The sequence below is a fragment of the Aspergillus karnatakaensis genome, assembly GCF_047715665.1.
Source record: "Aspergillus karnatakaensis strain CBS 102800 unplaced genomic scaffold BJY04scaffold_2, whole genome shotgun sequence".
NCBI classification, from domain to species: Eukaryota; Fungi; Ascomycota; class Eurotiomycetes; order Eurotiales; family Aspergillaceae; genus Aspergillus; species Aspergillus karnatakaensis.
The window spans coordinates 607,690-629,089 of NW_027395714.1; the positions used below are offsets into that span (position 1 = coordinate 607,690).

At 51.7% G+C, this 21,400-nt stretch overlaps 6 protein-coding genes across 6 annotated transcripts; 2 read left to right on the top strand and 4 right to left on the bottom strand.

Annotated features, from left to right (window-relative positions):
- Positions 1 to 132: 132 nt before the first annotated feature.
- On the top strand, positions 133 to 1,188 carry BJY04DRAFT_212999 (uncharacterized protein; the record flags this gene model as incomplete). The annotated part of the gene is made up of 1 exon (XM_073714752.1): positions 133 to 1,188. The coding sequence occupies one exon, from the start codon at positions 133 to 135 to the stop codon at positions 1,186 to 1,188; it is 1,056 nt and encodes a 351-aa protein (XP_073576849.1).
- Positions 1,189 to 1,235: 47 nt separating this feature from the next.
- On the bottom strand, positions 1,236 to 2,573 carry BJY04DRAFT_45849 (putative metallo-beta-lactamase domain protein). The gene is made up of 3 exons (XM_073720432.1): positions 2,295 to 2,573; positions 1,531 to 2,224; positions 1,236 to 1,477 (listed from the first exon to the last, which is right to left on the bottom strand). The coding sequence occupies exons 1-3, from the start codon at positions 2,414 to 2,416 to the stop codon at positions 1,283 to 1,285; spliced, it is 1,011 nt and encodes a 336-aa protein (XP_073576850.1). The 5' UTR covers positions 2,417 to 2,573; the 3' UTR covers positions 1,236 to 1,282.
- Positions 2,574 to 2,579: 6 nt separating this feature from the next.
- Positions 2,580 to 8,248, bottom strand: BJY04DRAFT_227255 (uncharacterized protein). Its single transcript, XM_073718590.1, has 3 exons — positions 4,516 to 8,248; positions 3,043 to 4,467; positions 2,580 to 2,988 (listed from the first exon to the last, which is right to left on the bottom strand). The coding sequence occupies exons 1-3, from the start codon at positions 7,774 to 7,776 to the stop codon at positions 2,833 to 2,835; spliced, it is 4,842 nt and encodes a 1,613-aa protein (XP_073576851.1). The 5' UTR covers positions 7,777 to 8,248; the 3' UTR covers positions 2,580 to 2,832.
- A 1,821-nt stretch (positions 8,249 to 10,069) lies between these two features.
- On the bottom strand, positions 10,070 to 12,161 carry has1 (ATP-dependent RNA helicase HAS1). The gene is made up of 3 exons (XM_073718591.1): positions 10,812 to 12,161; positions 10,501 to 10,761; positions 10,070 to 10,449 (listed from the first exon to the last, which is right to left on the bottom strand). Exons 1-3 carry the CDS (start codon positions 12,117 to 12,119, stop codon positions 10,201 to 10,203), a joined length of 1,818 nt encoding a protein of 605 aa, XP_073576852.1. The 5' UTR covers positions 12,120 to 12,161; the 3' UTR covers positions 10,070 to 10,200.
- Positions 12,162 to 15,961: 3,800 nt separating this feature from the next.
- BJY04DRAFT_204618 (transient receptor potential ion channel family protein) lies at positions 15,962 to 18,213 on the top strand (the record flags this gene model as incomplete). Its single annotated transcript, XM_073713515.1, has 2 exons — positions 15,962 to 16,334; positions 16,385 to 18,213. 2 exons carry the CDS (start codon positions 15,962 to 15,964, stop codon positions 18,211 to 18,213), a joined length of 2,202 nt encoding a protein of 733 aa, XP_073576853.1.
- A 556-nt stretch (positions 18,214 to 18,769) lies between these two features.
- On the bottom strand, positions 18,770 to 20,355 carry BJY04DRAFT_177126 (putative U1 snRNP complex component Yhc1). The gene is made up of 6 exons (XM_073709562.1): positions 20,122 to 20,355; positions 20,066 to 20,071; positions 19,842 to 19,943; positions 19,649 to 19,777; positions 19,512 to 19,580; positions 18,770 to 19,453 (listed from the first exon to the last, which is right to left on the bottom strand). Exons 1-6 carry the CDS (start codon positions 20,129 to 20,131, stop codon positions 19,125 to 19,127), a joined length of 645 nt encoding a protein of 214 aa, XP_073576854.1. The 5' UTR covers positions 20,132 to 20,355; the 3' UTR covers positions 18,770 to 19,124.
- Between the last annotated feature and the right edge of the window lie 1,045 nt (positions 20,356 to 21,400).

Sequence of the window (21,400 nt, forward strand, 5' to 3'; positions counted from 1 at the left end):
GCTCTTGGTCGCTCCTTCCCAAGCCACCGCTGTCACCACCATCACTCGTCGGTGTTGCCCGCTTCTTCACTTTCTTCGTGATGACCAACTCCTCCTCATGGCTCGAGGCCACTACTCTTGTCCACCCTAACAATGAGCGGCTTCTCCAGTCCGGCCTCAGGCATTCCCTCGGAGCCAGACCTCAATCAAGCCCAAGGTCACCAAACCCAAGGCCAGCATGCCCCCAGCGCAGAAGACCGAACAGATCATGAACACGACCGCGAGCATGTCCCCCGCAATGTCAATGTCTCCAACACCTTCGCCCTGATGAGAGCCGTTGTCGAGCTTCGGGTCCTGCAAACTACAACGTCCATCCTCCGCATTACAAGAACCAATCCGGTCTCCATCCATGACCCTAACTCAAGTATCCGCCGCGCGATAGACCGTCGCGAACAACGCATTGCACACATTGTCGACTCCATGGTGAGAGATGACTTTGAAAAGAGTCTTCGTGAGATTGAGGGCCAGACTCAGCTTGCCTCGCGGGTTCAGGTTGCCGCGCAGTCATTGCCTCGGTGGGAGCTTTCTCCGTCAGAGATGATCGAGGCACTGAATACTGGCGAGGATGTTGGGCGGCAGGCAGAGCAAATCTTCCGGGACGTGTCGTCGTCGGTTTCGGCTATGAGTATACCCAAACTGAATACGTTGCTTAGTGAGGAAGAACCCGAGCCTACGATGGTGGACGAGAATGTGCGAGAGGTGGAGGCCGGTCCGGTTGATGCTGCAAAGAGAGTCCCTAGTGATGTTTCTTCGTCTACGCCGTCGTCTCGCAGTGACTCGGTCTACTCGTCAGTTGGGAGGAGTCTATCAGCGAACAACTTGCATGCTCACACGTCAATTCCGCGACAGTGCAAGGTTATTTCGGCAGCTCAGTATACCAAGATCGTCTCCGGAGGAGAACCGCAGTTCAGTCTTGTCGGCCAACCGTACTCAATTGATTCCCTCGTGGCAGAAAGCACCCGGCTTGATCGATCCGCACTCGAAATCAACGAGCCAGCTGCCGAACATCAACCGATGAAGTCGGCCGACAGCTTCCCGGGCAAGTTCCCCATTAGTGAAGGGATGGACTATAGTGCACTGGCGACAGCAAAACATCATACGCGCATGCCTTCAATCAGGACTTCTGTGCGTCCTTTTTCTGACTTGTAACCTGTCTCTTACCTTGATGTATCATCATTACCAGTCTTATTGGGGTTGTGGTTATGCAGGTGGCTTCATTGTGTACACAACTTTATCACGCACATCAAAGACATTCTTCCTGATGAATAGCATGATCCAGATATCCCATCGCCTTGACAAAGATCTTAGCACTGTCCAGGAGACGCTTCTTGCTGTCGGTATCTGTATCCATCCCGGCAAAGGCCCCACGGGTGATTTCAAAGTCCGTATGCTGGATAGCTTTCCAGATCCCAAGCACGTCGTCAGCACTGAGGGGTATCTAAAATCCGTTAACCATCTAGTCCATTCAAGAAAGAGAGCCAAGAAGCTCACCATATTCGGATAAGACCACATAAACGTAAACGACGCCGTCCCCTCCGGCCTCCCAACCCAATAACGCCCACTCGGCACCACAGCAATCGTATCCGCAATCAGCAACGTCCTCAACGACTTCCACAGCAACACCGTACTCCCTGGAAAATGGCCCCCAGTTTTGATCACCAATATATCTAGCTCCGTCTCCGCTCGACCCTCAAGCCCTTCTTGACTCCCCGAAACTGAAAGTAATGCAGGCGAGAGACCCAATTCCCCCTCCGTAAAGAACCTCTGCCGATCCCCGCGGATACAAACCCACTCCTCATCCTCCGCAGAAAGATAAACGGGACAGTTGAAGGTCTCCGCCCAGATCAAATGTGTTGTGTAATAATGCGGGTGAGAGATCACAATCGCGTGGATCCCGCCGAGCTCATTTATTCGAGAGATGGTCTTCTCGTCGATGTAGGTGAGGCAGTCCCAAAGGATGTTGAATGTGGGTTCTTCCTTGGGGGGTTGCCCGGTGCTGGGAGGTTGTTGGGATGAGAGTGGGATGGGTGTCTGTGTTCGGCAGAGATAGGCTCTCTGGCCGATGGCGTGTTTGGGCTCCGTCTGGATGGCGATCAGTTTCTCGCCGTGGATGGGGTCTGGGGTGAAGATGTTTCTGTAGGTTGGGTTGGATTGTTGGAGGGTGCGGAGGGTTGTCCAGGCTTGGCTGTTTCAGAGGATCGTCTACAGGTCAGTCAAATCTCTTCGGGTATACATCAAGTAGAAGAGCTACTGACCCTGTTGGCGGGACGTATTGCCTTGGGTCATCGCAGATCTTGCATAAGGGGGGTGGAGAGGGGGTTGAGAACTGGGTTCCGCACGTGGCGCAGATGGTCAAGTCCAGAGGATCGGTTGGCATTTTGAGTATTTACGTAGGAGAAGTATGGTGGTGGGCAGGAGTATGCAATTGTTAAAGAGGTCTAGATACGGAACCTTAGCGCGCTGACGCCATGTGCATCTGGTGACCCCGCATCAGGAGTGGGGGGGTACGAAGAAAGGCCGTGAAGTGTACAAGAGAACGTGTTATTGAGTGCAATGTACGCATGCTTTTGCCATTACATGCCCATAGACAAGAGAATATGCAGCAGAAGGGAATCGCTAGGTACATCAGAAAGTAAAGTGATAAAAGTTTACATCTTCATCAGCCGCTGTCGGCAAATGTATATGGAGGGGAAAATGATATTGGCAATATGCAAAGACGCCAGTCATGAAACCAAGAGAAGTTACTGCTCATAAATCGTGTCATTAGAGATGCTCGAGTGTCAAACTCGAGCTTTAGTAGTCGTGCTCGTCGTCAACCTGTTCAGGGCTGTCACGGTAGTTCTTTCTTCTTCTGCTGGGGCTGTTGTACTGGCTGCCGGAGTTTAAAGGACGAGGCCCAGTGGGCTTTCGCGGAGGTGGTGTGCTGCGTGGGGATTGCATGGCGGAGCTCTGTTCAGAGGGTTAGTGTTGCTCTATTTGTAGGTCAGGGATGATGAAACTTACTCGTGAAACTGCACGGTCCGCATATGACTGTTCTTCGCCTTCTTTGATCTTAGGAGGTCTCTCTGGGAACAACGGACCATCGTCCTTGACTTTGGGCGGCCGCGGAGGCCCCTGGCGGCTTGACCGCGCGCTCGTTTCCGAGTAGCCTGCATCGGAAATAGGAGAGAGGCGGCTCCCACCGCTGAATCGGCGGTTTCCATTGAGAGCGGAAAAGCTAGGGTTTGAACCCCACTGGTCGGAATGGTTGGTAGGCGCGCCATATATCTGTGCCTGCGACTCCAACTGAGACTGGTAGCGCCCAGTAGGACCCTGGCGTGGCTGGGGGTGCTGCATGTCGAGGCTGTCCCGGTGGGCACGGTACTTTGGAGCTTCCGAGACCTGCGATGGAACCAACGGCGAGGGAGGGCGGTTCTCTTGTTGTGGGGATCCCTCATCAAGCGTATAGTTGGACCTAATCCTGTCATCACCCTGAGGATCATAATAGTCAGGCGCCTTGTAAGCATGCCCGATGTCGGATCCAGAGCGTGAGGCCTCAAAGGACACACGGTCCTTGCGGGCGGGTTGCATGCTGTTGCGGATGTTGTCTCCCATAGATGATGCTGTGGTCTTGGACCAGCGAGAGATCTTCGGGAAAAATGACGAGCTACTGGACTTGTGCTTTCGCGCCTTGTCGCTTGCCTTTGGCGTTGTCTCATTGCTGTTGCTTAGAGCGCCAGAGGCAACTGTTCCCCTTGGAGGAGTCGAGAGTGGGCCTGGCGCAGAACGCTGGTTTTGCGCAGTCTCCTGTAGAGGTAATTGAGGGCTGAGAAACTCTCCGCGTTCGTCAAAATCCTCGTCCTCATCCGCTTCTGGCACCGTGCTGACACGCGTGTCGACGTCGCGTCGCAAGCCCGTGCCTCGTGGCTCAGGGGCAGCCCGAGAGGAACTGGAAAGGTATCCAGATTGATCGCCGGGTGAGGATGTCCCAGCAATGCCCTCAGGCTCATATCCCTCAGGATCGACGCTAGCTGGGCCACGGTTGCCGCTACGCAGCATATCATGCTGACTAGAGCGTAGGGCATCCATCTCATCGAGAAGCTGTTCAAGCATCTCTTCGATCCGTGTCAAATCGTTAGAAGATTTGAGGCTCAGCCCCTTTAGGGCACGCTTGAACAGGTTCTTTCGCTTTGCAGGCGAGTCGTCCACGTCATCAAAAGAGGCTTGACGGGTGCTCCTGCTGCCACTAGCCGGCAGTGGGCGCGGCCCGCCGATAGCTTTGACTGTCCTTTCATGCTGTCGCTCGTTGTTCTCCAAGATCATGCCATCCTGCTGGGCAATGAACTTCTTCATCTCCTCAAAAGAATTGCGCATTTCAGCAGCGCTCCGAACCAGAGTCACCAGGATCTCTGTATCTCGGGCGTTCCGCTGAGCATCGCGAACAGTAAGCTGGAAGCATTAGCAAAATCCCATTTCGTAAGAAAATGCATAACCTACATGGTCCATAAGTGCCACAATATCTTTAGACTGAATCCGGTCGATGCCTCGTCCTGTTGCACCATCATACAGAGGCGATCCAACGCCATGAGAGTAGCCGCTGAAGTGTCGTTGGTGTCCTGATTCGAGTGGATCATCGGCTCCGGTAGGGCTGTCAAACAGACCAAGCCCGTTGGTGTCGATACCACCAAATCCCTTGGTCCCTGGCTGAGGGCTTGGGGAGATAGGGTTGGCAGCCGACACATAGCCTTCATCCTTAGCTCCAGGCGGGGTGCCATACTCAGGCCCAGCTGCGTACTGCTCGTCATGGTAGGCATTGACGTTATAATCATCTTCAGGATAGTAGTCTTCGTATTCATCCTGTGCAGGAGCCAAGCCAAGACCGGCACTGGTGGCACCTTTGTCAAAGAGAGGCGACTGACCAGCACCCTGTGCAGACGACGGGTTGTAAGGCCAAGCAGTATCGTGAGCGACACCTCCAATGGGGCCTTGGATGATTGATGGGTTTGTGTTGATCTCGGATTCCGTCTCCGGGCTCAGATCACGGTCTTGTGGGAGGGGGGACGAGCCATGGTGGTCAAGAGGCAGCTGAATCGGTTCAGTCAGGTCGTCAAGTGACTGTGTGACACTTTGAGGTGGGGAAGTGACGCCCATACGCCTAGGGAAGGAAGTCGCGTCCGGACTTGAGGCGTCCTGTCGCTGCTTAAGAGGGCTTCCCTGGCGAGAAGTCTGGTTTACCTCGCGAAGGGACCTTGTGCTGGGGGAGTCCTGCTGGACAAATGTGTTGGAGTGCGAGTGACTTCCTCCAGATTGATTGGACTTGGTGTCCAAGATAGATGGATCAAGCACCGATGCTACAGCCGACTCAACAGCTGTAGGGTGGACAAACCGAGGGCTGATACCAACACCCTCAGCGACTGGTCGGCCTTGGTTAGCCTTCCCAATGAAATCAACCTCACTATCTTCATTGTAACCACTCAAGTGCTTGGCTTCAGTGCTTGCGGTTTCCGCCACCGAGTACCGGTAGTCGTCACCATCTTCTGATTGTTCCAGCCAATGCTTGTCTCTAAGTGATTGAACAGAAAGTACAGACGAGCCCTCATAGCCTAGCTCCGGACCGGCTTCGTTCCGGTTCCGTAGGATTTCGTCCTGGCTTTCAGCACTAATGCGATCTGGCCGTTGGGATCTTGCGAGGCTTGTGCTAGGAGCAGAAGAGAGCGACTCTATCGAGAGGCGCGGCTCCATCTCTTTCTCATCTCCAGAGTACTCTTGCGGAACATGCTGGGTTGAGCCTTGCCTGACATGAGATTCGCTTTGGTTGCTGGCGACACTCTGAATGGGGCTGAGGGCGCGTCTAGCATTTAGGTGGTCACCATAACTGAGCTCGCGATGGTCGGAGTGGGTGTCCAAAAGGTTCGCTGCGGCAGCGGCGGCAATTGCGCCGGCAGCAGCTTCGCCAGAAGGTGAAGGACTCCAGTCCCGCCCGTGGTCAGAAAGAGTGTGGCCAGACAAATTGTGACTTGACATGTTGCTGTGCTTGAGACCCAAGTTGTATTGTGAGCCTCGTGGTGAGCTGTGGGCAGGAGAGGCCCGCATAACATTGTCGTGGGGAGTCTCCGGCTCTAAGGTTTGTTCGGAGAGAAGAGAGGCTCTTGTCATATCTGATTCGATAGCACTACGGAGTGGCATTGGAGCAACATTGTGCTTCTGGAACACGAGCTCCGTCTCATTGATGCCTTTGGGCTGGTTTTCTTTCTCGTCGTAGTACTTGTCGAGACTTGAACGCGATTCGTGATGCTGGAGGTTGGCTGCCGTTAGACGGCTACCAACAATAGCCGCTTTCTCAGCGTCGCGCAAACCCTTGCTTTTTTGCCGCCGTACCATGTCTTGTTCAGAGAGATCCGGTCGAAGACCTTTGATGTATCCCGTGTCCGTAGCCATCTCACTGTCTCGGCTAGCACGGCGCTCTTTTTGTGACGAAACTGAGCCATCAGCAAGGACAATGCCATCGTCTCGGCTATCCTTGTTTAAGACGACCTTGGGCTTCCTAACATTTGGTGCACTTGCATGTTTGGACAGCCGCCTGACCAGTCCGTCGCGGGATTCTGAGCTCGCTGGCGAGTAGGATGAGTTCACATCGCGCTCAAATTTTGAAGTGTTGGATATCACTTTCTGGTCCTTCTTTAGCTCCTTGAGTTCAGGAAGAATCAACCTTCGAATAGCGTCTTCAACGGTTTCGAGGAGCTTTGGGTTGTTCAATGAAGATTTGGAGGTATTGGACCGGAAAGAGTATTGATCCCCAGAGCGGCGATGGGAGGAAACAGCGGATGCGCTTAGCAGGCTGGACTCCGGGCTCGCCATATCGTCGTCTTTCGAGTAACCTTTGCGGCGGGGAGACTTGGACTCTACTTCGTGGTAGTCGGCGGCGATGCCTCGGCTTTTATCCGCCCGACGTTTGCTTGAAGCGTCGCGAGAGTAGTTGCTGACCTTTTCCGCGGCACGTTGGGCAATCCGCTCTGTACTTAGGCTCCGGCTTCTCTGGTGTCTCGGGGTTTTAAGATAGTCCTTAGTTTCGGGCTCCTCAAGATCTCTTTCTAGGCTTTGGCTGCGCTTTCGTCGGGGGCCAGATGATGGGGCTTCGAGCATGCTATCCGCGGGCATAGACGAAATATCCGAAGTCGGCAGATACTTGCGGTCGCGGGAAAGGCTCGAAAGCTCGCTGCCCTGGTCGCGATTCACCAATTCAATCTCGACAGGCCCCGATTGCTGATTTTCATCTGCGGACGACGTATAGCTTAGATCATCACCAGCGCCCTCGCCACCTGACTTTTGTTTTGAAGGGGAGCCAAAAGAGATGCGGCGGGAATATGACGGCCTCCGATTTCCAGCAGAGTCGGTGATGTGGACACTCGGTTCCTTCGACTTCTTCCCAGACGAAGGGGTGACTCGAACACGAACACTAGGTCGAGAGACGATCGCACCAGACCCCTTCCCGCCCTCGAAGTACTCGATGAGCAGGGAGGTCTGGGAGTGATGCGCTGAGCGAGACAGTTTGGAGTCGTCCTCACCGCGCGAGCGGTGCTTCCGTCGGGTCGGAATGATGACGGGACTCCCGTCGTCGGGAATCGAGTAAGATGTTTTGTCTGTGCGGCGAGAGATGTCAGTTCCCAAATCAGTACCAGTGACGCTGCCGCTAACGGTGGTGTCGACAAGGGACTCTGTGGGGGCTGGCAGAAGCGGCCTTCGGGAGTTGACGCCCATGGCGGAAGGGAAGAGAAGAGTGGGAGAGGTATTCTTTTTTGTATAGCTTGCTTTCAGGCAGCCAAGCAGGTCATAGTCTGTCGGCTTTCCTTTCCCGAGCTCCTACTGTTTTTTCTCTCTTCATCCCAAGTGAGGGGGAGGGTAGGGTATGCAGCTCTTGAGGGGCAATGGGTAGGAATTGGGTTTCTGGAAGAGGGAAAGGAACAGGAACAGGGAATGTATGGGGGAGACCTGAGCCCCGACGTTAACAAATTGGAAGTGTTACTACCGATCACAAAGATCGGAGTGCAGCCTTCAGGACAAGGGTCGGTCAGGGCGTGTGGAATGGGGAGTGTGGCAGAGGCGGGGTGTGGGGAGGTAAGGAATGTTAGGTGAGGCTGAGGCTGTCAAGTGTAAGGAAGAAAAGGAAAAGAGAGTCAAGCGTACCAGCGCAGGCGAACGGTTGAAGGAGGGAGACTGGATGGAATGAAGGAGGGACAGTGAAGCAGCTGATCGGAGGAGAGGTAGAGGGACGAAGGAGGAGGGAGGGAGGTGAATGGAGGCTTGCTAGGAGTTGGATGGAGGGAGGGTTCAGCCGCTCATAATCCCAACACCATCAGCAACACCCAAGCAATGGAAGAAGTCGCTGCACAGGGTCAAAAAGGGGACATCTGGCAGGGGGGAGAAAATAGAAACAGAATTCCAGACGATGAGGAACGATGAGGAACGATGAGGAACGATGGAGACGGCGAGAAGAGAAAAAGGAACTGGAACTGGAACTGAGACTGGAACTGGAGCTGGAGCTGGAGCTGGAGCTAGGTGAGCGAGAAAAAGAGAAGGCTGGGGAGGTGCAAAAAGTCGTTCGACGGCGGACGAACAATCGAGCGATGCGCTGGACTTCAGATGGCCCGAGACTCTGGCGGCTAGTTGAGCAAACGCAGTCTCCGATAGAATCAAGTTCTGGTGGATTGTTTCTTCTCTTCTTTAACTCAGTTATCGAAGAATAAATAGAGACGACTATCCCATTCCCGCCTCTACCTAATCATAACAGAAACTATCACCACGCAAGGCATACTCCGTAACTACTCCATGCTTCTTACGTGGATATCGCCTTCCAACTGACTACATTGGGTACCTACAATCTTGCACATACTATCCGGCCATTGCCATCTCTGTAACTCCAGAAGCTGTATAAAGATGCCTCTTCAACTGTTCCGTATACTCCGACGGTCTCTATCAATCAATTGCATCAGTAAACCAGCAACAACCCGCTGATCCCGAACCATCTCCCAGCCATTTTCCAACCCAACCGGGTAAAGCAAGGAGCGCGGGGATTTCCTCCTACTCCTCTTCCAAAGAGCCAGACAATCTCCGTTGTAGTTCCGTAGATGTCACCAAAGTTCAAACTGACCTCATCCTCCCGCTCCCGCAAGTATACCCGAAACAGGCCAATCTACAACTTACTACCCTATCCTTCACTACTGCTAGATGCAATCATCTCTGCAGCAAATCCGTCAACCGCAAACTCGTCAAGTCGTACATGTACCTCAGCGGTCGGCAGAGCAGGAAAAGCTCCCGTCGGTGTGCCATGGCAGCGAAGGCCACAGGGACAGGAAGAGACTAAACTAGGGTCTCCCGGACGACTAGAGCATCCATTGGCGATCCTGCTGCCAACTCATCAGCCATCACATCGCTCATCCTCGTTCTTTGCCCACTTTTGTAAGGTGATTGGTAGGGATATTCCTGGCTGCATCAGCCGAGTTATCACACACGAGTTGGAACTTGGAGGTTTATTTTTTTTTCAATCTGTTCAATTCCAGGTCTTCCACTGGGGAGCCCTAGAGTGGGGAGTCTGTTCGGTGTTCTGTCACTGTGACTTGGCTATAGTCTCCCGCCACCATACTAAAAAGAAAACACCAGCCACTCCTTTTCTCTAGATCTTTACTCCGTATACTCCATCACATCGCAAGAACCGTGGAACCATTGACCTGTCCCTGAATCCGACCCTAGTTCCGCTAGCTAACCTCAGGCAGACGATGGTAAAGTTCAAATTAAGTTATCACGTTGGAATGAAGGGAGTCCGATCGATCGTTTTTCCATACTTCGATCTAGCTTTTTTTAGCTTCTCCCTTTGTCTGCCCTTGCATTCCGCCATGCTGCGCCGTTTCATCGTGGAACATTGATTGCTCTGATGCATTAATTGGGTAATAGGTCCTTGTTTACACTGGGGTAGTTCGACCTGGATAGTGCGTAATGTCGGCTTCTAGAACTGTTTTTACGGTGCTAGGATCACAGAACTTTTGGATATATAAACTCAACATCCCGGCATGATAGCGCAGAGCTATGGAAAACATAACAAAGAAAACAAAGCAAACGAACTCATTAACTCCGAACCTTATGCTAAGCCACAAAGCATACCTGGCCGACATATGTACTTGGATAGAATTAATCTTCATCGTGCTTCCTCTTAAACTTCAGCCCCTTCGGCTGGCTCCCATAATTCCGCCGTCCCTGCTGCTGCTGCTTCTTATCCCTGCTTAGGCTGGATCCGAGTTGGATGTCGATGCGTGGTGGTGCTGAGAACCCGAATCCCTTTGCCACTTTGACAAGATCCAGCTTGTGCACGTCGAAGACGGAGCGAAGGGAATGAGAGGCGTAGGCCTGCAGATAGGAGCGGTAACCTTCTTTGGCGGACTATAAGGGATTAGCCATGTATGTCACCCACTTAGAAAATTGGATAAATACCTTGTTGAGGTAGTAGTTTTGGCTGATCAGCTTCTCGAGCTGAGACTGCACGTTAACGATCTTCTTGGCTGGGAAGTCGAATTCCACGACGGGAACGCGCGCCTCCTTCAGGTACTTCAGGAACCCGACTTCTGATGGCTGCAGGAACATCAAACTGCGGCCCTTGCCGTTCGCACCACGGGCGGTACGTCCGACTCGGTGAATGTAGTCTCGGGTGTCATCAGGGGGGTCAAACTGAATGATCCAGTCAACAGCAGGAATCTAGAATCCGTTAGATCGGGGTTTCAAAGCGAGGGGGAGAAAGCACATACATCTAAACCACGGGCGGCAACATCTGTACAGATCAAGACACCCTGCTTGGCGTTACAGAACTCAAAGAACGTGTTGGTACGCTTTTGCTGTTTCTGCTTTCCGTGTAGATCCAAAACTGGGAGGTCGATGTAGTTAAGGAGTTCGGCGTGGTACTTCACGCAGTTGCAACTGGAGAAGAAAACAATAATCTTCTTCTTGAGGTTCCGCTTCAAGAAAGAGAAGAGCAGAAGGAACCGCTTGTCAGCCTCACATACAACATATCCCTGCTCTAATCCCTCGACTGTGCTGTGCTCCTTCCGGTGATCGACGTTGATATATAGAGGTCCCGGTCGAAGCGATATCCGCGCGAGATCCTCGACCTTGGTGGTCTGTGTAGCGGAGAACAGCATCGTTTGTCTTTCTTCGGAGGGAAGGATCTTAATGATTTGGCGCATTTCATCCTCGAAACCAACTTCCAAGATACGGTCCGCTTCGTCAATAACAAGAGTCTTCAGGTTCTTGAACACAAAGCCGGGGGTATTCTGCAGGTGATCGAGAAGGCGACCGGGTGTGGCAATGAGGAGGTTGACACCCTTGGTGAGCTTCTCCGCCTCTGCTCGTCGGTTCGCACCTCCGATAACTATGCCATATGTCTGGCTGTGGGAAGTGAGAAGTTCCCTAGCGACTCCAAAAATCTGCAGGGCCAACTCGCGCGTGGGGGAAACCACAAGAACACCGGTACCGTTTCTAGGCTTGAACCGCAACGCGCTCAGCATCTCAATGGCGGGGATCAAGAACGCCAATGTCTTTCCGGAACCCGTCTTTGCAGCACCGAGAACATCACGACCAGCAAGAAGCGGTGGAATCGTCCGTTGTTGAATCTCGGTCATGGTCTCGAATCCCATCTCCTTGATACCCGCAAGCGTCTTCTCGGATAGATTCAGCTCTGTAAATTTCTTCGGTCCTCCATCAGGCTGCGGGAGGCTGACAGCGTCCACAGAGGGAAGCTCTGGCACATCCTCAACATCGGAGTCATCTCCGTCGTCCTTCTCCTGCTGAACAGCCTCCTCCTCCTCTTCCACCTCACTTCCACTCTCCTCATCGCTAGGCGAGTGGCTAACCTTCCGCTTCTTCTGCACCTCCTCCTTCACAGCCTTCTTCGCAAGCTTGAGATCTTTTTCCTTCGATGACTTGGCGGAGACTCCATTTTCAGCGGTCGGCTTTGGGGAAGGGACATCGCCGTTCTCGGTGGCTTCGCGAGCGGTCGAGGCGTGTTTTCTCTTGCGCTTCTTCGTAATTGACTTTGCGGTATCCACGGCGGCCGGCATCTTGCCTATGAGGATCGAGGTTGTCCTTGAAACTCCGTGGAGAGAAATTGGTTGTTGGGGATCAGCGGGAACTTGAATTTTTTGCTTAAAGCGCTTTTCTTTTTTTTCTTCCATCTCCGCATCACGTGAGGATAAGATAGTGCTTATCTAATGCCTTAGGCATAGTTAATATAACCTACTATATGCAGCGATGGAAACCTTACGGATTGCTCATCTGAGAGAAATCTTCGAATTTTTAACTCGACATGCTTCGTACGATAGGTTTCTACTTAAACGCTTTGGCGGACGGAGGCTACAGTGATTGATTTCTCAAGGCTCAGCATAGCGCACGGCATGTTCGCAAAATTGAACTCAAGGGAGCCACTCCCATAGAGCCTCAATCACATTTCCGAAGTTGCGGCTCATTGATCAATGTTGGTGGTGGTGGTTATAGAGGAAGTTAACACCCACGATCAATGAAACTACGTAATAACATGGGAATGTATGATTGGCAAACTTTGCCTGAACTTACCGGCAGGTGTTTGTTTAATAAGGAGCATTCCTACAGTATGCTGTAAACTCTGATGGTTCTAATATTTTGCTTTTATTACCATCACAAAAAGACAGCCTCGCATTATGACAGCAATGTCATGCACTGAAATACGTTCTCTTATTTAGCAATTGCTGTGACCCAACTCGAGAGTCTGCCTGAATACTGCAAACCAGGATAGCACGACAAATAAATGATCCATGGATAGCTCCTTGATGCAGGTACGCCAATAATGCTGTGCCGTTTTCCTCATCAATGAAAGAGCTTTGAAACTCGAAGACCTGGCTCGACAGGCGTTCTCACCGCAGAAAATCAGCCTTGTTGTATCGCAAGCTTACTCCTTAGCTTGCCTATCTTAAATTCTGCGATGATTCTGTCATCATGGTGAGTGTGAGAGGTACGGACGTAGGAGACAGGGAGAGACAGTGACTCGTGAGGTTCCAGGTACCTGATCAGAGCTGACAGTTTGTGCTCCGGACTTGGTTCTCTTCTACCGATGAGATTGGCCCGGTAGACCTACCTGCAGGTGGCATTCCCGTTTGACGTACGGTAGCGATTAACACGACGTCAGCGCTGATCAACAAAGATCTGAGCTCATCTCTTGCTGACGTGTAAACTGTAAGTAAGAAGCATTCCGTAGCTCAAAATCAGATCTCTAAATTGTGCGACTTTGGGGGCGGGTTTTGACTGCACCGGCAGCCAGGAGACTTAGAGTAACCCGGTACCTGAAGTAAGTAGATCCCCAGCGTGACTGAAGGCTGACTGTTGAGGATGTGAGACAGTCAAAGAGTGCTGTTCTCCGCTGTTTGGTAAAAATTGCGGTTTCAAAGACTGATCTGCGACGCTCCTAGGGTGCCATGTAGATCGAAATCTTGCCGTTCATGGCTCAGTGCTCCCTAGATCTCCACTCTGAAAGGATATGATGGGATCCTGTGGGATTGGGGTGATGGCAAGCTGCAGCCGGACTCCAGAGACTCAGAGGCTCAGAGCAGGTGGTGGGAAAGAAGACAGTCGGACGGGGACCCATTATTTTGTGTGGGATGCGGGAATGGATGATCAGGGTCTCCCAGTCAGGAAGAAGTAGTAAGTTAGGCCTACGTTGGCGAGTGCTCCGTATTGACTCTCGTTTCTCGATGGCCGATGCTCCGCCTATGGAATATTTGAAAGAACGATGTTGCCTGCAGGTTGGTGATCCTGGAGCTAAAAGTAACACAAGCATTTTAGAAGAGAGGCTGTGCGGTCGTTGAAACATGAGTGGCTGCGCTCTGGATGCTCGGTAGGAAAAGAAACCCGATGCAAAATTGGAAGAAAGGAGACTGGCAGATGGATGTCTTGAGAACCCACCCCATTGAGATGGGCCTGCTCCGTAGAATGCCGGCGCGCAAGGCGACAATTCAACTTGAATAATGGTTTGTTATTCGAAGATCTTCAGTGCCTGTCAAGACTAGGGTAGTCGGGCAGATGTACAGAGTAGGTATTCCCTAGGACGTCAACTGTCACCTCCCACGTGCAAGAAGAGGCATAGGTTTGATACGACTCAAGACCGACAGACTCTGAGACAGGAATCTATCAAGGTAAAAGTGGCGCTTTCAGACAAACTGTTTTTGGTTCTCTTCATCTTCTCGTTTCTCGAGATATATTAATTTGCGAAATCTCACCAAGAACCCCGTTCTCCGTACTCGTACCTCTATGGCTCTTTAAGGAGGGGGCTGTGCAGAGCGGGTGAACGTAAAATCCCCTGGCGCTGGACTGGGCGCTAATCGAACACAAAGGAGACAAGTTCTGATGCGTTTGGATGTGCTACCCGACTACATGAGCAAGGGTACAGACTAGAATCTAGGATATCAAGTTTGATATCTGGCTCTGGTGGTGGCAAGGTTGAGCTGCGATGCGAGGAACCTGTTTTTGATGTAGTTCAGCAAGTGCATAGGAACTTGAGACAAGGTTTCAGACTAAGGAAATCATTTATTAATAGTATACGAAACATGACAGTTGCGGAAATAGGCAGAACAATAATGGTTTGCTGGGAACAGGCTTGGCTTTCAGCAGAGTATGGACAGCGTCGTCGTCATGAAGAGCATGTCAACGATTGGAAAATTGAAGATTGGAAGGGCAGTCAAAGGAATTGGAGGGGGATTATCAGTGGGAACAAATCAGCGGCAGATCCAGAGCATTAAGCGTATGAGAATCATGCGCCAGCGAGCCTAGAACCAAGATCCCCTGAGGACGCGCGTGCACCACTCAGGACCGTCGACGCTGACGCTGAGAGAAAAATCAAGACCACAAGACTCTTGGTTCAATTATTTGCCTCGTCTTCCCGGGCCACGGGCGGCAGAGTTGCAGTTAACTGAGCGCTACCCTGCTGATTATTGTAACACTCTTAAAAGGAGATGCTGATTTCTGACAGAAGACTGGGGGACACCCGTTAACCGCCCTGAAGGACCTGGATTCGAGTAATTATAGAAGCGATTTGCCCGGACTGATTGGAGCTTTTCTCTCGGGTCGAGTCCACTCTCTTTAAACCACAGTCGCTGCCACTCGCTGGACCCCCCGCTGAGTCAGCCCCATCTCCATTCTCCATTGCAGCGAGCATTCCGACCGTCTCTCCTCCAACCGCGACGAGATCCCCTGAAGAACCATCTCGGTCTCCTCTGCATTCCACCTGCCGTCATCTCTTTTTCTTTTCTTTCCCCTCCTCTTTCTGGCTTGTCTTGTTTTCCTGATCCCCTCCCATCCTTCACCTCTCCATCCTCCCCCGACTACCGCACGGCCTCCTCGTCTGGCTAGAGAACTTTACAGCGGACCCCCCGGCTGAGGAGACAAGACACCCTTACCACCATCCAACCTCCCTCTTCTCCGGCCACACTGTGTGTCGCCACCACGCTCGCTTTCCTCACCCGTCCAACCCCTCGACTTTCGCTGCTCGATACTCTTCGCAACTCTCGCTACTCTACCAATTTCCATAACTATATTCAAGATTCGCCTTGTGCTACCCACTCACTCATTTTTGATCCACGCTCGATGACGTTGTGAACTTGTCATCCATTATCCAACTACCAATCTTCCCATCGTCAATCCACCGAACACCGGACTCTATCTCCGTCAAATCTTTGGGCCGCAGCCCTATATCTTCGCAGCGAACTGGTTTCCTACGCCTTCCGCATCCGGCGGCGCCAAGCTCAACTTTCACCACAGCACTACTACCACATTACGTTCTTCGACTCACTCCATTGTTACGACAGTGGTTGTTACCCCGATTTGTCTCGTCGTTCGTGATCGCAAGCGCTGATATTCGGATTTCACATTTGCAAAAATGCGGTCAATATCGGTTGCACTCAGTTTTCTGCTCGCGTTCCTATACACTCCTCTCGTAGGCGCTATCAGACTCATCGAGTCTAATGCCCTTACCCTTTGCCAGGATAGCACGAATTTTACGGCCACTTTCTTCCACGTCCAATATACACCAGATAATTCTTCGCTCCTGATCGGTTTTGATGGTGTTTCTGCCATTTCTGGATATGTCGAAGCTACAATTATTCTTGATGCCTATGGTTATACTGCTCTGAGGCAGACCTTCAACCCATGTGAAATGGATCTTGAGGGTCTTTGCCCAATGAACACTGGTCCCATTGATATTCGCGATATTCCCCTAAAGCTTTCGGACGACATCAACGATCAAATCCCAGGTATGTTTCGAGCGGCAAACTGATTGTTTTCTGGGTTAACACAACAATAGGTATTGCTTTTACTGTTCCAGATCTCGATGCATCTGTCCGCATCTACATCAATTCTACGGAAACACACGAGGCTATAACATGTCTCGAAGCTACTCTTTCGAACGGGAAGACAGTTTACCAGAAGGGTGTCGGCTGGGCTACGGCTATCATCGCCGGCTTGGGTCTAACAGCCTCTGCTATCACCTCCGGCCTCGGTCACTCGAATACTGCTGCCCATGTTGCCGCCAATGCTCTTTCGTTCTTCAGCTTCATGCAATCGCAGGCCATGATCGGTATGCTTTCAATTCATATGCCACCTATCGTTCAGTCCTGGACCCAGAACTTCCAATGGAGTATGGGGATCATCCGTGTCGGCTTCCTTCAGGACATCTGCACCTGGTACCAGCGATCGACAGGAGGTACTGCTACGACAATTCTTTCCGAACTTTCGACTGTTTCCGTTCAGGCTCTCAAGAAACGTTCGTTTGATGTTGCTGCCGATTTGGTTGGTAGTGCCATGGGATCTCTGGTCAAACGTGATGGTACAGAGTCTGAGAGGGCTACTTCCGAGAGCAAAGAAGTGCGCGGAATTGAGCGTGTTGGATTTATTGCTAGGATTGAGGAGACCAATATCTTCTTGACTGGTTTCATAATCTTTGTCGTCTTCGTGGCTTTGGTTATGCTTCTGGTCGTCCTCTTTAAGGCCGTTTGTGAACTTCTTGCCAAACATGGGAAAATGAAGAGCGACAAGTTCCAGGACTTCCGCAACGGCTGGAGAGTTGTCGCTCGTGGTATTCTATACCGTTTGGCTCAGATTGGCTTTCCTCAGATGTGCATTCTTTGCCTGTGGGAGTTTACCCGCAATGACTCCCCAGCTGAAATTGTTCTTGCTGTCGTCATGCTCGTGTCCATTCTCGCAGCTTTGGGCTGGGCTTCGTTTAAAGTCATCAGTCTCGCCAAGCGATCGATCGCTCTGCATAAAAACCCGGCATATATCCTTTACTCCGACCCGACCTGCCTGAACAAGTGGGGTTTCCTTTATGTGCAGTACCGCGCAACCGCCTACTACTTTGTGATTCCCACCCTAGGTTATCTTTTCGTCAAGGGCATGTTCATTGGGCTCAGCCAGCCAGCCCCCGTTGTGCAGACCGTCGCCTACGTCATCATCGAAGCTGGCATGTTGATTGCTGTTAGTGTCTTGCGACCCTGGATGGACAAGAAAACCAACATCTACAACATCACCATCGCCGCTATTCAATTCTTGAACGCCATCTTCCTCCTCTTCTTCTCTAACGTCTTCAACCAACCCGGACTTGTTACTGGTGTGATGGGTGTCGTCTTCTTCGTTATCAACGCCGCCGCTGCCCTTGTGCTCTTGATTCTGGTACTCATCGCTTCGATCTATGCTATCGTTTCCAAGAACCCCGACACTCGCTATCAGCCCATGAGGGATGACCGTGGCTCATTCATCAAGTCGCAAACCCAACTGACCACCGAGTTGGATGCATTGGGTGCCACCGCTCGGGGTGATATGAAGACCACTCCTTACAAGGCCAATCCTTTTGACGACGAGAGCGCCTCCTTCTCTAGTGGCAATGGCGCGAGTGTTAGCCGCCAGAATCTCGATCCGAACGCGGGTGCTGCCCCTCCAGCTCCTCATTCCCCTGTCGACCCGTCACTACCATTGTTCCCTAGCGACAACAGCCCGCGTGGCCCCGGTAGCACCGACAACATTCAACGGTCCCAGTCACCAGTTCCCCGAAGCTTCACATCATCACCTTTCCAGGGCTCATACCGGGCACAAAACAATCAAAGCCCATGGCAACGGGGGGCGGGTTATGACCACTAAAAGAGTTGCTCGTTTTGTTCTTCCAATGATTGCTATTTAGCTTTGCTCAGAGATGAAGTTATGGCCGAGTACGGGAAGGGACTGACCGCTCGACCCGTGCTTTTTCACTTATTTTCGTTGGTACTTAGTATCCCCCTTTTTTTTTCTTACCGCCTTTCTCTATCTGATATTCCTTGCGTATACTGTGATATACTGGGTAGCCTATCCCTTCCACCTCGCACAACACACACTCATCATCTCCCTAACCAGGGTTTCCTTATATCTATTCTTGCTCATTTTTCTTTTTCACGGCGTTCCGAAGCATTGGATCTGGAGATCAGGACTTGGGTTTGCGGACTTTGTGCTATATTTTCCTGCGGGGTTTATCCGATGCCCCTGCCTTATTGCTGTTATGTTATGGACTACCATAATGTTAGTGCCGCATCTATGATGCCGGTTTCTCATTCATATCTACCAAGTAATCTGTAAAGACTCAACTCAAACATGTGACGGTTGTCGGCAGGAGAGTCACCACGAACCTTTTACGTTCCGTACAACCCTCCATTTGCTGTATGTTCCTCCGTGCCTCGTGACTGCAGTGCTACCTGGTACGGCAGAACAGATGCCTGGTTCGGTGGACCAGTTATCAGACCTGACTGCTCCGGTATTTCTTCGAACAGTAATGGTAAATCAATCATTGGCGCAAGTTACTTGGCGCTCATCATCAACGATGAATCATTTATCGTCTACCTAGTAGTTGACTTGATATGCATTTCCAGCTTTTCCCATTAACATAAGAAACCGAGAACCAAGCGTCGATATGAGGTATGAACCGAAGAACAAAAACAACCCGTAACACCTCGACAGAATATTACATGACAATCACACAGAACAGTCCCCAACCCATCAAATAAGCTAGACTCGGACTGGAATCACCGCTTCTCACCTAACCCCGGCGGCGGGCCTGAGAACCCCCCGGGACCACCAAACCCGTCCCCAGGTGGCGGCGGCCCACCCATTCCGGGTCCAGGGCTAGGACTGAACCCAGCACCAGGTATGGGCGGGAATCCGCCCGGCGCACCACCCTGGAAGTTTGGAGGCGGGATTGGGAAACCACCTGGGGGAGGAGGGAATTGGCCGGGGCCGGAGGGACCAGGGGGCCCGCCCATGGGCATGTTGGGAAGGGGTGGGAGGTTGCCGGGGAGAGGGCCGGAGGTTGGGGGGAAGGGTGGCGGGAAGGGAAGGCCTCGGGCGCCGGGGGCTAAAGTAGCAATGTCAGTGGAGTTTTGTTACGAGGGTGGGGTGGGGGAGGTACGTACGTGGTGGCATGGCAGGGGCGCCGCCTGGTCCGGGAGGCATTGCGAAGGGAGGAGGAGGAGGGAATTGGCCTGATTGGGACTGAAATGTTAGCTTCTTGATCTTGATGATATTGTGAACGGAGTCATATAGTACGCACCGGGAAATCCGAATGGGGGTGGAAAAGCACCGGGGGGAGCCATTGCAGGGTTAGGCACGGCTTGTCCTTCGGCAGCGTATGAGGAGGTGATTGAGTCGATGACCGATTGTGCCTTTTCCTGTCCGATTTCTGCGCTTGTCAGCGACAACGGCCTATGCATTGTTTCTTTGGAGATAGAGAAGAGCCCGCGCACGTTGGTAGTATTCCACAACATTCCTCAGATGGTTTCGTCCAGAGTTATGTGCCTTACGCACGCTCATCGAGTCGTGTGTCAGGTAGACATCGCAGTAGTCGCCTATAAAGATCATAGATTAGTCGAAGTGGGTGGTGGCTTGCGGCGAATTTGAAGTAATTGAGCGAGATCGCGTCACGCAGTTGGCTCAACGAGAAAGGCGGTTGTGCAATGATAGAACCTACAGAAGAGTGCTGCGAATGTTAGCTGACGAGCGAAGTCCGGGAAGAGGGTCACTTATATTTCGGCATCGTAAGTCCGTTTGAGTGCCAGAGCTGCACTCTTTGTTCCAGGCAGTCAGAATGAAGCTCAGGTGTATTGATAGAATTGCAGCCAGTTATACAATATCTATACTGAGTAGTAGCGGTACAAACTGTGTTTGTAGTGGCGGGGAGGCTAATGCCGCATGAGGAGAAGCCGCTGAAGATATTCGCGATGCTATATCAGGGCGGTGTGTGAGAGCAGAATCGTACCTGATTTATCAGGCGACAAGGTGTCAATGTATGGTTGACAAGGCACTGCAGGTGGTCAATAATGAAGGATACAATCTAGGATTGCTCGTGAGGGCCAAGCATCACGATCTACAGCTCATTTACTTCGGCGTCCTCATAGCTTCGCTCCCCCTGAAACTCTCCTCGCGCAGATGCATAGCTCCTATCGCATCTTATTCAGCCCAAACGGCCTGTGTCGAAGTCACTCACAACGGGTACTAGAAGCGGGGAATATCCAGGCTGAGCCCTATTGGAATTGAACCGATGATGAGAGTCGCTTGGAGAATAGGACCATGAATGAGCGGGGTTTGTGCGGACTATCCTGGCTATCTCGTGGCCAGTAACAAGGAAGTATGTCTATTTAAGTATGAGTTCGTGTTCCTGACAGCTGGCAGCCCATGCACTTTGATGAGAATCAAACGAAAACGAGGATTTGCTGGGTCCGCCTTCATGGAGACTATGTCACTGTGTCAATGTGATTAACCTTGTACAGCCCATTTTTTTTTGGAGCATGTTGGTAGCGATGTGGAGATTGACATGGCTGGATAGTAGATACTCTCAGTCTTTGTGCTAAGGTTGGAGAGGTGGAGATCTAACTTATTGTCGAGACTCGACCATGAGGACGACACATGATTCAGTGCAATCTGACCATTCAAGGTGAAGATATCCAGACCGAGAGGAGAATGCGGGGGAGCAAGGTCTTGAGAAGGGGTCAACCTAGTCAGGTGATTAGGTACTCCAAATCTCCAACGTGAAAGAATGTCACCAGGATTTTCGGATTTTCGGATTTTCTGGGGGGAAAATCCGGGGAAGGGGACCTATCGCAATTTGCCAGAGCCGGCATGGCCATGCCGTCACAATTTTTAGCCACGACCTACCTTCTGGAAATTCTGATCATGCGCAGGTGACTGACTCCTTTGCTTTCGCAGAGGCAAATTGACCTCCTGACTGAATCGAGCACCGACTCGAAAGAACAAGTCATCATCGTGAGCTGGACTCGAGTCCAGGTTGCGGTGGAGATGAAGAATT